This window comes from Botrytis cinerea, chromosome 9 (genome assembly GCF_000143535.2).
Source record: "Botrytis cinerea B05.10 chromosome 9, complete sequence".
In the NCBI taxonomy this organism is placed as follows: Eukaryota; Fungi; Ascomycota; class Leotiomycetes; order Helotiales; family Sclerotiniaceae; genus Botrytis; species Botrytis cinerea.
In genome coordinates this window covers 699,231-714,234 of record NC_037318.1, presented here as the reverse complement: position 1 = coordinate 714,234, position 15,004 = coordinate 699,231, and the positions used below count along the sequence as shown (strand labels likewise).

The 15,004-nt window shown below is 43.7% G+C and overlaps 5 protein-coding genes across 7 annotated transcripts; 4 read left to right on the top strand and 1 right to left on the bottom strand.

The window, feature by feature from the left end:
• Positions 1–149: 149 nt before the first annotated feature.
• On the top strand, positions 150–2,093 carry BCIN_09g01950 (hypothetical protein). The gene is made up of 2 exons (XM_024694957.1): positions 150–967; positions 1,017–2,093. The coding sequence occupies exons 1-2, from the start codon at positions 865–867 to the stop codon at positions 1,820–1,822; spliced, it is 909 nt and encodes a 302-aa protein (XP_024550750.1). The 5' UTR covers positions 150–864; the 3' UTR covers positions 1,823–2,093.
• A 1,345-nt stretch (positions 2,094–3,438) lies between these two features.
• On the top strand, positions 3,439–6,183 carry BCIN_09g01940 (hypothetical protein). 2 transcript variants are annotated; one of them, XM_001550407.2, is made up of 2 exons: positions 3,439–5,690; positions 5,852–6,183. In XM_001550407.2, exons 1-2 carry the CDS (start codon positions 3,692–3,694, stop codon positions 5,959–5,961), a joined length of 2,109 nt encoding a protein of 702 aa, XP_001550457.2. In that variant the 5' UTR covers positions 3,439–3,691; the 3' UTR covers positions 5,962–6,183. The 2 variants fall into 2 exon arrangements, with proteins under 2 accessions (XP_001550457.2, XP_024550749.1); XM_024694956.1 differs by having other exon boundaries at positions 3,439–6,183.
• A 155-nt stretch (positions 6,184–6,338) lies between these two features.
• Bcpdh1 lies at positions 6,339–8,293 on the top strand. The gene is made up of 3 exons (XM_001550406.2): positions 6,339–6,751; positions 6,807–7,584; positions 7,635–8,293. The coding sequence occupies exons 1-3, from the start codon at positions 6,485–6,487 to the stop codon at positions 8,246–8,248; spliced, it is 1,659 nt and encodes a 552-aa protein (XP_001550456.1). The 5' UTR covers positions 6,339–6,484; the 3' UTR covers positions 8,249–8,293.
• Positions 8,294–8,935: 642 nt separating this feature from the next.
• BCIN_09g01920 (hypothetical protein) lies at positions 8,936–10,222 on the top strand. Of its 2 annotated transcripts, none has more exons than XM_024694955.1 (6): positions 8,936–9,019; positions 9,386–9,442; positions 9,504–9,519; positions 9,573–9,698; positions 9,754–10,035; positions 10,110–10,222. In XM_024694955.1, the coding sequence occupies exons 4-6, from the start codon at positions 9,605–9,607 to the stop codon at positions 10,157–10,159; spliced, it is 426 nt and encodes a 141-aa protein (XP_024550748.1). In that variant the 5' UTR covers positions 8,936–9,019; positions 9,386–9,442; positions 9,504–9,519; positions 9,573–9,604; the 3' UTR covers positions 10,160–10,222. The 2 variants fall into 2 exon arrangements, with proteins under 2 accessions (XP_024550748.1, XP_024550747.1); XM_024694954.1 differs by having other exon boundaries at positions 8,936–9,334.
• A 127-nt stretch (positions 10,223–10,349) lies between these two features.
• On the bottom strand, positions 10,350–14,908 carry BCIN_09g01910 (hypothetical protein). The gene is made up of 4 exons (XM_024694953.1): positions 14,281–14,908; positions 13,215–14,219; positions 11,815–13,167; positions 10,350–11,752 (listed from the first exon to the last, which is right to left on the bottom strand). The coding sequence occupies exons 1-3, from the start codon at positions 14,392–14,394 to the stop codon at positions 11,989–11,991; spliced, it is 2,298 nt and encodes a 765-aa protein (XP_024550746.1). The 5' UTR covers positions 14,395–14,908; the 3' UTR covers positions 10,350–11,752; positions 11,815–11,988.
• Positions 14,909–15,004: the final 96 nt, after the last annotated feature.

Genomic DNA, 15,004 nt, shown 5'->3' with positions numbered 1-15,004 from the left:
CCGCAGCAGATTATGTGTGAGATTGATAAGGATGTCGATAAGGATTGATTAGTAAGCGCACCAGGTCCTAGTGAGGGCTCTCCACCGCCCCTAGCATATTTGGTACAAAGGACAACTTTGTCTTGGTGCCGACTAGATGCTTTCCTTTGTCTTACGTGATAATGAACTCTACGATGTATGGCGCACGATGCAAGGTGGAAAACTCCTGTAATCACTCAATTGACGGATGGCCGAATGATGGACAAAGAATAAGCATTCTCGATAGGCTGTGAGGGGCCCAGCAGGTACCTAGGGATGTACCTTCAAGACAAAGCCTATCAAGAGATCTTTTAGTGTCTAAATTTAGTACCACATGGCCATTCTCTTCGTCAACCAACCCTGTACCGCCCTATGGTAGCCAGATTGGCATTTATTGAACATTTGTTCATTCATTTCTACTGCCCAGGTGGGTGTGCAGAGTACGCACTGTACATACTCTGTATACTTCTTAGTTACCTGAGTATCGTCCTGAGTTTACCTAATACTGTTAGCTCATAAGGTCATCCCCATCCCCATCCCCGTCCCCATTTACATCCACATCTACATCTACATCTACATCCCATCCCGTCCTCTCGCCCTCTTTTCCATCGTTGAACAACTTACCCATACCTGTACATTTTGGTCGCCTGTTGCTTATACTCACCCAACACGCCCTCACACAGTCAATCGATTCCTTTCCTCTTCTTCAAACGTCGTGTCATAGAATCAATTTACCCCTCGACGTGCTCTACTGCTCTACTGCTCCACTGCTCTACTGCCATTCTATAATACTAAATACCTAGGCATTCTCTCAAACAAGCACGCTTTTGACATCGAAAGACAACTATGACTACAGCAATAGATTGGGATAAGCCGGGAAAATACCCCGTCGTGCTCAGCGATGCCTTGCTTGGAAAATCCACCAACAATACATATACTGGCATACGATGCAAGTTTGGCATCTCAATGTAATGGAATCACCAACTGACATTTGCTAGATAATCACAAGCCTGACCCGTCTACCGGAGCGTCCGCGAACTCAGCACAGCTGAAACCCTCTTCTAATTCCGACTCCGCGAATTACGACCTCTCTCTTTCAGATAACAATGATGATTATACATATACTGGGGCTCGAACCTCCGGAGACGGCCAATTTATACTTACATTCGATCCCGTCAGGAAGGTCTTAGTTTTGGATCGCATTGATTCCACATTTGACATGAACTTGACGAGCGCACCGTGGACCGATGACGCCGCCCAATTACAATCACAATATGAGCAACTGGAGCCACCGACGAAGGCTATCGTAGAGGAATCACAACCCAAAGTACCACAAAAGAAAGCTACAAAATCAAAGGCTCCAGCAGCAACAAAAGCGAAACCTGCTCCTCGTGCCAAGGCAGAGAAGGCACAGAAGCCGAAACCACCACCACGCGAACCAACCCCCGAACCAGAAGAAGATTCGGATGATGGCTTCACGGTTGAATTCCCCGATGGGCAGAGCTCGCATCAACAATATGAGTACAGGGCCCCAATCTTTCAGAGAGAGCCGAGCGAAGAAATTAGTGATGAAGATGAGGATGCGGATGCAGAGCATGATGGACTATATGAACAAAACCAGGACGTTGATCATTTCAAACTGCCCAGTCCAGTCAACAACCCTGGAGCCATCGGCGATGAAGAAGCAATGGATCTGGATATGGAACGGGATCTAGAGGCAGATCTGGAGGCGGCAATGTTAGAGGCGTCAATGATGGGAGAAACGGAAGAAAGGGAAGAAAGTGACGAAAGCGAAGAGGAATAAAGCCTAAGACGCGTACTGGAGCCATGCGCATTGGAGCGTAATTTAAAGACCAGGGCGTTCAGCGAGGGGTTGGAGTATATTATGGAGAAAATGGCAATTGGGATTTTCGTGTTGGCATACACATTAGGTACGGAAAGCATTTCACCCTGGTGGGGGATGATGGAAAATATAACAACATTATCTTACCATATTATCCAATTTCAATCGACAAATCGTAACACAATAGTGTACAACCGGTATTTTCACTCTAACAATAGCCTCCGTGATTGCAAGTGCTTTCTTTGTTTGGTCTAGAAGGAATGTTGAGCTTCTCTTTACAATAATCAATCGTCAATGGCTGCTCCTCTTTTGGTCCTTGCGGGCTTATCTTCTGTCAATCAACATAAAGCAATCGCAACGAGCACACAATTGTATTATGTCCACGACCTCCAAACCTTTAAACATTTTTTTCTCCGTTCATTTTCATTATATTTACAATCTAAGGCTGGTCTCGTCTTCCAGAAACCGTTTTATCTCCAACGTCATGCATATGGCGAACAAGAAATCCATCGCAGATGTGATACCAAACCCCCTTTTCAAACTATTGAATACCCATCTCCTTTGAGCATGCCTAACCCCAGATGAGATGAAGTCATACTAAATCTCGGCTCTCCGATCAGCTATTCCCCGCATGGTTAAACTGTGCAGCCGCTCTTCGGGAAAGGGCATCGATTTGCAGAATAGTTTGAAGCGAGCGAGACAGATGGTCGGGTTCTTTATGTATCTATGTATGTATTTATTTTGATCTGTTTTATTTTATACGTGTGGTTTAATGAGAGAGTTGTGTTGTGGCGAAATTGATTGGTAGAGTATTTTTCGGGGTTTGGGATCTGTTCGGTGTGGGTTTGGGGATGTTTTGTTTGTTTGTTCGCTCTTGGTTGTAATATTGCGTACGGTGGATTTTTTTTTTTTGTATATAGATGAAAGGTGTTTTGATCGCAGGTATTTGGTATGCAAATCTATTGGAGATGGAATATCTGGAATTTATTCAAGAGAATTCTGGCTCATAGCTGGTGATTGAGCAATTGTAAGATACTACTTCGCTCACGCTAGCAACTGCTCGATATCTCATGCAATCCATCTTTGAGATTTACTCGTTGAGATATTCATCGATGATTCTACCTTTAGGAACATTCTTTAATTATCGAGCGCCTGGATTCAACGAGCCGTCTATTCCGTAATAGGTAGGGAGCAGTTCAGATCATTTCTACCAAAAGCTTTCCTTCTGGAGCATGATGGGCGTCCTGAAAACGCACCTGCGGCTGAATACCTTTGACTGTACACTAACTCGAGACAACTGCAGAGCAGATAATTAGTGGGATTTGGTTCTAGATCGGCTGTTTGACGCATGGAGGTATTCTTCTGGTCATGTATAGGCGTCGAAGTTGGTGGGGTTGTATGTATGTGTAGGATGTAATCATGAAGTATATCACGTGACAGACTGGGAAAGTTACTTGGGGATTCGAGATCTACAAAGCTATCTATTCATGTCTTTTGAACGTCACTGGGAAATCTGACGGTGACTCTGGTTGTAGTCTTATGTGCTAATTGGCCCTATCATCTATTCCTCAAATGTCGAGTCTAGTGTCAGGGGACAATGTCATGTCGATTCCGTGTCGGTAGAGAAATCCGTTCACGGCTTAAATTCTTCATTTTCATATACTTCAAAGAGGAAGCAAAATAATAAAAATCGGGTTCTTTGATTGTTTGTTCTCGAAAGCGATTGTAACCGCATGCGGGGACTTTCTTTCCTTGTATCATTTGTGTTGGAGCAAGCACAAAGAATTCGCATTTATTATATGGTTTCATGAATAGACCGTGAGAGATGTGATGGTTGTGATAGCTTGGTTTGCACTATTGAAGTATCTGTTGAAGCTATTCTCTATCATCTATCTAGGAATTCCACGACGCAATCATCTCGTAATGGCGAATTGGTTCGGTTGGACACCATGGGCAAAGCCAAGGGGGCGACATCCCCGCCCGCCACTTGATCGTGCTTTAGGTCAAGGCGCTAGCTCTGGGTCTCGCTCTAGATCCTCGTCTCGGTCTCTTAGACGACACCCCAGTGAGCTTAACCCGGCCGAGAGATTAGCTAGAAAGAAGAAGGAAAAAGCAGAGGAAGAAATTGAGCAGGAAAAACTGAACAATATGGAGCCCGCTGATAGAGCCGCTTACATTGAGCAAAAGAAACTCATGAATGAACAGAGAATTGAGAAATTGAAAAAGAGATTTGCAAGTCGGATGAAGAGGGTGGCAAAGAAGCATGAAGAGAAGGTCGCAGAAGAGAACCGTGGGTGGAAGAGAAAACATGAAGATGATGCTGTGGCCCAATCCGCCGAAAGAAGACAGGAATTTCTGAAAAATCGGGGGAAGAACCCCTCCCCAGCACCGGAATTGGCAATGTCGAATTTCGAGCGAGAAAAGCATAGAATTCACACGATAGGCTTATTGGAAAAGATTTATGCGGATCTTCAATATCACTTCGTGCACCCCACGCTGATCAATTCCGACGCGTACGATCCTTATGAAGGGCTATTCAACGATCTTTCGGGGGTATACTTGCGATTTCTAATGCTAGCTCAAAGCCCAGAAGTCCATATGAGAGGCATCGGTATTGACAGTGCTTGCGTTCTCATGCTTTCACAGAACTTCCGCACCGCGTTGAGACATGGAGAATTGCCCGATGGAACGTTTGCCAAGCCCGGCCAGGATGGGTATTCACATACTTGTAGATGGGATGAATTTCAATTGAAGCTCCAGTTGGAACATTTCAGCATTAGAGGCTTTGCGATCGCACGTCATATTCCGTACATGAAGGTTTTTGGTCGAAGCGGTTCGAAGCTTTTTGGGGGGGACGTATGGCCGGCGAATTTGAGTCTTCAACTGGATCCTTCGATCAGAGATCCGTATGTAGTGTGCCTTGGAAGAGATGGAACAGTATACCCTTGCCTGTTTACACCTCTTCCTGGCGAGTCCGAATCTGTACATCAAAGTGTCTTTAAGCTTCCATTCAGAAACCCTAAAGAAAAGGTAGGAAAAGGGGAAACTTTGGGACCTGCCAAAAAGCGTATGGCTCCGCTTCGCTTTCAAAATCTGAAGGCTAGTATATTCAACGCAGAGATTTTCAAACAATATGCTCCCCCATCATCTTGGCCACCGAGCTGGGAGTATCCGCCTGCGGATATTCAGCATCCATGTCGAGAATGGGGTAAGAACTATCCGTTGTGTGTTGCTTGTGGTCTCCGAACAGGGCCTCTGGAGGTAGTAAAAGAAGTACGGAAAGAAGTGCAGGAAGAAGCAGAAGAGTCGGAAAAAGAGGCAGACGCAGCAAAAGCGCCCCAAAAGAAGCCAATCTGTCGCTGCAAAACAATTGATGTCTTCGATCACATCTTGGTAGAGATCAAAGAGTATCCTTCGGAGTCCACATCCACAAATTCTATCTCTGTTGATCGTGGAATCAGGATTTTACAAAAAGTCCCAAGGGGCCATATTATTGGGGAAGTCCTTGGAGAATTCATCCCACTTGGTGCCGAGAGTGATTTTCAGTGTCCTACTTCATTCGCTATAGATTTTCATGCTCCTCCTGACGTTGACAAATTTGGAAAAGTTCTGGAGATTGACCCGGATGTTGTAGTGATCAAGACTATTGACACCAATACAAAACCCATCGCAACGTTGATCGAGGGACACAAAGGTGGATGGACTAGGGTGATTAATAATGGCACGAGTGAAACATCAAATGTTGAATTCCGCTCGGAAGTCTGGGCAGGGAAATTACGCATTACTGTGAGAGCGCTGAGGGATATAAACTTTGGAGAACAATTGTTTGGTACGTTTCCCCCAAAACTCGTCGCCCAACCAACCACCGCCTCATCGTGTTTTTCTACAATGCTTGTGAATTTTGGAGGAGAATCCTTGGTCTTCTTTAGGGAAGCTGTGTGGTGGGCTTTTCCAATGAAAAGAATAATTACTGACTTCTCGATCCTGCAGTCCGATTGGGGGATTCGTACTTAGAACCTGATGGGCAATCGATGTATGCCGAAAAGAAGGATCAAGCTGAAAGGTCACCAACGAGAGCGCTTACCGGATTCTATAAGTGACATAGAAAATAGTGAAGGGAAAATGAATCTTCTCTGGAAGTGAAGGGGGGGTGGTACTTTACTCTTCGTCTCTACTCGTTTCGTTTGTGAAAACATTGAGATTGTTTACCCAGGTAATGGATAGTACCGGTAGCGAAAGGGGTTGATGACAATTGAGAAGTGAGTGAATATATAACCTACAAACGGTAGAACAACATAATATTACATACATGCATACATACATATATTGATTCTCCATTCCGTTCTTGGTATTTACCAAATCGTTCATATATCAAGGGGTTCCTATCGCCGATGCCGTCAAGATAAACCGCTGTTAACCGAGGCAAGTGAGAAGGATTTGTAGATCCGTGGGGAAGGTGGTATGGTCAAAGACCTGTGGCATGCGGTAATGCCTAGGTACAGTACGGGTAAAGAACAATCCAACAATCTCATTATTTCCAAACTAACAAATCTTGTGCCTTTTGATTTCTTGATGTGAAAAGTCAACTCGTCTTCGTTGATACCAAAGCAAAGAGAGAAAACAATGTCGACCATCAATCGTAGTGTTCGTACTGCATCAAGAACTCTTCGACTACCAGCCCAATCACGAAACTTCAGAATCCCACTTTCTCTAAGAAGTCGTGCAAACTTCGGAGCTTCAACAAGAACAACACCATCCCTCAAACAATTCTCCACCATGTCTCCTTTGCAATCTGGGGCCCCGCCACCACCCCAAGCTCGAGAATACGATCCTGAGATTAAGGATATCGCCAGCTATGTTCATAACACCCCAATTGAATCGGATCTTGCTGTGAGTTTTACCAAAGAACAACAACATTGATTACCCCGCTAATTGGTTTTGACAGTTCGACACAGCTCGATTTGTTTTCCTCGATACTCTAGGCTGCGGTCTTGAAGGTTTACGATTCAAAGAATGTACAAAGTTACTGGGTCCAATCGTTGAAGGGACTATTGTTCCTAATGGTACAAAGGTCCCAGGTACACCATTTCAGCTCGATCCTGTGAATGGTGCATTCAATATTGGTGCTATGATTAGATGGCTCGATTACAATGATTGCTGGTTGGCTGCAGAATGGGGCCATCCATCCGACAACTTGGGAGCAATCCTCGCAGTGGCAGATTGGATTTCTCGAACAAACAGAGCTGGTGGAAATCTTGGCAATGGCAAAGTCATAACTATTAAAGAGGTTTTGGAAGCTATGATTAAGGCACATGAGATTCAAGGTTGCCTGGCACTCTTGAACTCTTACAACAAGGTCGGTTTGGATCATGTTGTACTTGTCAAGGTTGCTAGTGCCGCTGTAGTTTCCAAGTTGTTGGGATTGAGCGAGAAGCAAACTGCAGATGCAGTTTCACAAGCTTGGGTTGATGGACAGAGTTTAAGAACATACAGACACTCTCCAAACACCATGTCAAGAAAGTCATGGGCTGCTGGTGATGCTTGCCAGCGTGCCGTAAACTTAGTCTTGAAGGTTATGAAGGGCGAGCCTGGTGTTCCTACAGTTTTGTCCGCTCCAGTTTGGGGTTTCTACGATGTTCTCTTCAAGGGTAACAAGTTTGAATTCCAGCGTCCATATGGCAGCTATGTCATGGAGAACGTTTTATTCAAGGTATCTTATCCAGGTATGTCATCCACACATTCCATTCTATTATGTTATCTAATATTTTTTCAGCCGAGTTCCACTCTCAAACCGCCATCGAAGCCGCAAAACGCATTCGTCAACAATTGGTGGACCAAGGAAAGTCTGCTGCTGATATCAAGGAGATCACCTGCCGAACACACGAAGCTTGCGTTCGCATCATTGACAAACAATTCAAGCCTATGGACAACTTTGCCGATCGTGATCACTGCATCCAATACATGACTGCAGTCATGCTTGTTTTCGGACGTCTTGAAGCTACAGATTATACCGATGGTGGGGAGGCTGCTACTTCTCCTTTGGTTGAATCATTGAGACAAAAGATTGCATGTGTTGAAGATCCACAATTCACCAAGGATTATCACAATGAGAACCTACGAACTATTCCAAATGCTTTGACCGTCACACTGAACGACGGACAAGTTTTGGAAGAGGTTGTCGTTGATGCTCCATTAGGTCACAGATTGAGAAGAGAAGAAGCCAAACCAGAAATTTTGGCCAAATACAAGAGACACTTGGGACCACATTACAGTGAAGCTAAGGTCAAGGAGTTGGTTGACTTGGGCAATGATTCCAAGAGACTTGAGGCAATGGCAGTAGATGAATATGTTGACTTGTATGTAAGCAAGGACAGCAAGTTTGTTTAGATTGATAAATTAGATGAATACCATACTTTCTGTTGATCGAGTTTAAAACCTGCTAGTTCCAAGTCCGGACCTATTCAATGTGTCGATTTGCTTTGACATTGGGGGTCTACCTACGTTTTTCACCAATCCTGGAACCTGTATTCAAGGCCACACCTAATTCTTGCATTCAAGTGTGGGGAGAACGACTTGTGCCAGAGAGGAACTAACGAACCCTTCAATGTCCCATTCCTCTTTTCTCCCCTTTACCTTATCCATACAAACTCAATCCCCAAACTTAATCCTTCCAATATAACTCAAGAGCACACCTTGAATAGCCCTCATTCCACAGTCTTCAAGCAGCCCGATTCCTCTTCAACCTACTCGCAGTCTCTATTTTAGAAAAAGTGCTTTTGTATGGATTAGAGTTTCTTTCTGTTTCTTTTTAGAGTTGAAGTTTGGTTATTTGAACTTAGGACGAGAAGGAGAAAAGAGGACGGAGAGTATTGTATACTTTTGCTTCTGGATTTGGTTTGGTTTGTGTACTCGGGATTCCCAGGGATTTCTTGGAATTTCTTGTCACTCTTGCTCTGGCGGGTATTGGCGGATGAGGGGATATCGCGGGGCAATAATATCACGTGATAGACGCTACTTATACATACTTCTGCGATATCTTACGATTCAAACGTCGATTTTGGTCTTTCTACAGATGAAAACAAAGCTAACTCCTTAGTTGATGAGCCGTAGTATGGTCGGCGAGAGTCTCATCTTATCATTTGCTTACACCATGTACAGGTATTGCATTCGCTTCTTGATCTGATTTTTTGCTCGTGGCATAGAGTTATGTAAGGGTTGAATGAATAATCGCTAGTAATGAGATACTGTATCCGATAGTGATGCTAGAACTCAGCCATATCAAACGATTGTCCTCACTGAAACGTTCCATGGCGACGATCATACTGTCACGTGGGTATGATCGACGCAGGGGCAGTCTGTGGATATCCTCATCCCACTTTAAATGCGATGAGTTCCGCGGAATAGTTTCTTGTTCGAAGAACTGTTCATCTCTTTTATTGTGCTTCTAAATATACCGAACATTCTAACATCATGGCACGTGAAAAAATTATTTGTCCGCTATTCCTGCTGATTGAGTATATTTAGGCCAAGCCGCTCTCAGACGAAGAAGTTGCTATTCTCAAAGAAGCATTCGATGCATACGTACGTGTTTACCTGCGAAAAGCATCGGCGTCAGGAATTATTATACTGATATGACCAATAGGACACGGATAAAGGAGGTGGGTTGTGCGAGACGACCTACAGTGCTTTCAGAGCTGATTAGTATACGCAGGCAACATTACTGTAGAGGAATTTGGCCGTGTAATGAAACAGTCTGGACAAAACCCAACCGAAGAGGAACTTGCAGAGATCATAAAAGAAGTTGACCTCGATGGCGATGGTACCATAAATTTTGATGGTAGGACACATGGAATTGTGACATGGACGGAGAGACATCCACTAAATGCATCCAGAATTCATTGCCATGATGACAGGTCGAACGAGACAAAAGCCTGATGACCAAAAGGCCATTGAAGATGATTTGAAAGCAGAATCAGCTCCAATTCCTGTTTCGAGTGAAGAAGATCCGGAGGAAGAGTGGAAATCCGTGTGGAGGGAATTCGATCATTCTTTGAGAGGATCGATTACTGCAGCTCAGTTGAGACAGGCTTTGGGAAATCTGGGAGAGTCAATAAGTGATGCAGAGATTGATAATGTCATAATGAAGTCAGTAGATGCGGAGGATAAAATTAGTTGTAAGCATCTCAACGGTTCTATGCGATTGAGAATCTATACCGAGTGAGAAACCGACTAACCTACTTTCAACTAGATGCGGAATTTGTCGAGTTCATGAAGGGGAGATCTACTTCAGATATATGACGACTCTCAAGAGGTGCATAGCTATAGTAGATGCAGATTACCTAATTCATTTTTTGCTACCCATGAATACCCGCTCAATTTCGGCCCAGCTTCTATAGATAATGACAGATTTAAAGACCTCAGCTTTCCTTCATCTGGCTAGAATTGGTAAGGCTACCAATAACTCAGATCCAAACTTCTAATCTCACCGTAGGCCTCGCATAATTTTTAAATTAAAACACAAATTAACGATCTTGGCACTCAACACTAAATTCTCGACATCGGCTACCAGCAATACTATCGACTTGCATTGAATATCGCCTGGTTGTGCTCAAGAATTAGGAGATAATGTTTTCAATTCCCAACGATGGCTGCTACGGATTCGCTGGAACCTATTTTGATCGTTCTGTGGATATACTCTACCTCGACACGAAACTTTTGGGCCCCCATTGAGAGTCCAAATGACGATCAGGTCCAACTTCAAGACGGTCTCAAAAGCATAGATAAGGCTCAGCTTTCTCGAGCTCGGAACTTGTGCATTACCACTGTAGTCTTGAACGCGTGGGGGTTTGTGGCGTCAGTTCTCTCCCCTTTCCTAAAACTGGTCAATCTTCACATTGTGGTCAATCATTACCACGTGGTCAAGTGTATTCCCAGCTCCAGATGTGGTGGAATATTTTGCTTGGAGAATATTTTACGCCGGAGCAGCGTGCCGATCTCATCTTTACAAAAGGCCATGTTGATTTGATCTGCAATATCGAACAATATCACATCAACAAGACACGTCTCGAGCTTCATCCTCGCATGAGAAACGTCCTTCAAACTACCGAGTTAGAAGATCTATCTACTGACGAAGATAAACTCGTGAATTAAATGATTTTATATTCAGAATATTTCACACTGCTCAATATTCAATTACGAAAGGTTATGATGAGGGGATTAGCGGCAATCGAAATGGATCAGTGGAAGGAAGATCTAGCGATGATACTCGAGGCTCGAAAAAGGAGAGGAAATAAAGTAAGATTGCGCGGCATACTCTGAGCCATGACGGATTTGCGAAATGCAAAGTGCATTCATTTTCGTTCTTGTTCGTTCAGCTGGGAAGCTTGACGTTTTTCTTTTCCTGTCATAATTTTGTGCTGCCTCATAACCTTTCGGTATTCGGCACACAAACGGAGACACGTGTTTGTATGGAAATGTTTTAGGGTGGTCTGATATCCACGAATGACAACAATTAAGCGGAGTCTACCATGGAGTTCATATATCTCTCAAAATGAGCTGCAGCAAAGTGGATGTCAACTCATCGTGGGCTTGTCATGTAAGAAATATCTTTCTGGACTTGTGACACACGTTCGTGGGGCTATCTAGGCTGGTGTCACTGCATACAAGGGAGGTTTCGCTAAATATTTCAATTTCATTTCTCAACAAAATCAATTCAAAAGAAACTCCAAAAAACAGCCAAATCCCATGAAAGCTCCTTTTCTCCAGTTTCCTAATATTCCTGACGCCGTAGCATCAACCAATAATGGAGGATAAGAACACATATACTAAGATCATTTCCTTTGTTTCGAAACGATTCGGAGTGGTTTCAATTAAAACTCTACAGTAGCCCTACTTCGAGAGAAAAAGTTAGAAGAGGTCATATATGAATTCGCGAGTATTTTAGGGGTGATTACCTCTATTCCTGATCCAACGTGTGTGTTTTTAGACTGACAAAATGGTTGTTAAGCTTCTAGTGCTTAAGATTCAAGAATTTGTCGTTTCTGGATTGAAGTGCAAACGGCTGATGCCGACTGTGCCCTGTGCTCGACGAAGAATTTTGTATCAATACAAAAAAAAATATTTCCACGTCACCCATTGGCGAGATCTGACGGCCAAGTTACATTTTTCTTGGGTTTCAAGCTCAAGTCTCTGTTGCGGGATACACTGAAGTCCACCCTCACTGGGTCGATAGGGATTATTTGAGATCCGGATTGCTCATGTCTCAATATTTTGAGAAGCATCGTATTCGAATCTTCTGGTGATAAAGGTGCTGACTTCAACATGTAGTTTGAATTTTCTCTTGCCTTTTGATGGTAGTGCTTCATTTCTTGGTGGAACTCGCTAGCTTTAACCCGCGCATCTGCGTCAATGAGTAGAAGGTCCTTCATAATCAATTTCAACAGGTCACAAATTAGCCGAGAACATCTCTCATGCTGAAGCAATTGCTCAACCCATCGTATGACTCCAGCTCGGATGGTAGCCTCTGAGGAACTATTTGATTCTCGTGGGATGGTGAAGAAGTTGTCATCGTCAATTTCATTGGGTCCTGCATTATTACTTCTCCAATCTGCAAAGTCGTCTATACCAGCACTACCTTTCAGAAGCCATGTAATGAATTCGAGCCACACACATCCACAGCTCCAAATGTCATAAGCTCGAGACACCGGACGCCGAAGCTTACATTCGGGGGGCTCATAGGTTGGCGATGAGCGTATTCCAGAAGGCCTTATTCCAGATTTTGAATCTCTGCCATGAAATCTTCCGAGGCCGAAGTCGGCTAGCTTCAGAACACCTCGTGGATTCTTTGCTTCAGGGCCCTCTGAAAAATACAATATGTTTTCCGGCTTGATATCACCATGACGCCCGAACATCTCTTCGCCTGCATGTACGCTCATTTGACCGTCATCTTCCCTTTGCACTCGAACGTTTCCAGCACCAGCACCAGCAACATTCAGAGGAATTGTAACTTTGAACTCATGCAGCTGAAACAATGCGTTGGCAATACCAGACATTTGTGATAAAGACCACATAACTGTTTCATGATCAAAATTTGGGAGTGGACGGTGCTCCCAATAAGATCTTAAGTTGCTTTCCGCATATGGAAATATGAGATGAAATTTCCCATCTTGTCGATAAGTGGCCAGTAAACGAATCAAGTGCGGGTGTGCCTTCTTTCTGCCGAGAGTTCTTAGAACATTACGCTCCTTCTCAAATTCTGTTTCGTCGGAAGAAAAAAGCCTTTTCACGGCCACTAATGGTTCTTTTGTCTATACCCCATTAGTAAGTTTCCAATAAAAAAAGACCCTAGTCTTACCTTTACATAATCTTTATCCCAGAATTGGTGATGAGAAGGATGAACTTGTACGGGAAATACCTCGCTGTATGCTCCTTGCTTGGCCTTCATTGCATCTGTATTCTGGCCATCAAACTTTATGAATGGTAAAACCTCCATGTCGGTTAGTTCAAGATGTGTTTTGTCTTCAAACACAGGCGCTCCCATCAACCACTGTGTGTTGAAGAAATTTTCCATTTTTTCATCGCCCCAATGATCAATACCCTTGATTGGTACCCCTGTTTCGAGAGAAAGAGCACCTCTATTATAATTCAAAGGGAGACTTTTGTCTGAAATTTCCTGTTGTTCAAGGTGGCACACATCTGCACCCTGTCTAACCATCGCTAAGGTTGCATATAACTTTATCCCATTGTCACGAGTCCACTCTGCATAATGCCTTGCTCTGTAAGTTTGTGTAGCGGTACCATGTTCGCGAATATCGTCTTCAATCGCTTTGACAGTGAGTATAGATTCTTGACAACATCTAGGAATGAAAAATCGTCCCGACTGCCTGCAAGCAGCCTCTCTACTGTCACGTAATTGATCACGTAGCGAGACAGGTTGATGTCTGACTAGCTTGTCAGTGGGAATAAATTCTTGACAGCATCTGGGAACGAAGTCTCGCCCCGAATGCTTGCAAGCTTTCTTTCGACTGCCGTGTGATAGGTCTTGAAGCGAAACAGGTTGGTGTCCGATCGGCTCTTTTTTGCCGCCAAGCTGAAGTTCGGATTTAACTGCGTCTGGATTGTGAAAGGAAGATGTTGAAGTCCGTCTCGAACTTTCTCTTGACAACATAACAAAAGAATCGGAAGCATCGGAGCCTGGCGATGTTGCTACTTCATCTAGTGGGTCGAGATTGACTGAGAGCCATTGTGCGTTTAGAGAATCCCCACTCGCTTGACGGGTTTGTATCGGGATTGGTCGTCTATTTGTGGATGTTCGGAGATTATTATTGTCGCGATTAGTGATTTCATTGCTTTTTTTACTCTGAGTAGTGTCAGCGAGCTGGTCAGTTGTGGCTAGTAAAAGAGCCATTTAATATTCTTACAGAAGACTGATTTCGATTATTTGTGGAAGTCCCTTTTTCTTTTCTGCTTGATTCAACTTTTGCCGAGCGGTGGAAAAACCCCATCTTGCTGCTAAGATATTGAAAAAGTCGCATTGGGATATGCGAAGTCGTGGCGATTGTTTATGAACGCATGTGCTACTGAATGAAGCACCATTTCGCTCTTATAAGTGGCACAAATTTTCCTTGGGCAAACTATGTAATTAATCTAACCATGACAAAATGGCTAAGAAAGGCAAAGTTGTCAGCCACCACACATGACTCTCGTGCGGCTCTGAGGGTCGCGATTTGGGTCGCCAACTCAGGCTCACTATGTAATTGTCGTTGATATAGGAAGTATTTGATGTTTTATTGTATGTAGTAAGCTTATACCCTTGAAATGATAGAACGGTGTCCGAAAAAGGAAGGTGCTGTATAGCAAATTTGCATGTGGGTGGTGATCACAGTCCCTGAAAGAAAGTACCAGCGGCTCAGCCTCCACGCTTCTGTTTGGATCCCAGTTTATCATGTGGGAAGTTAGAACCATCACTGTTTATATTGTATTCATTGAGTCTACAAGAAGCATAAGTTAGGCATCCAAATAGAAGGCGCAGTATTTACGTGTGAAATCCTCTCCCAGTGGAACAGGGCTTTGAGAAACAGTTTCTAAACGGAGGGTTGCCTTGAAACGTGTAAAGAAGTGATTCAGACAAATGCTGAATTCAAT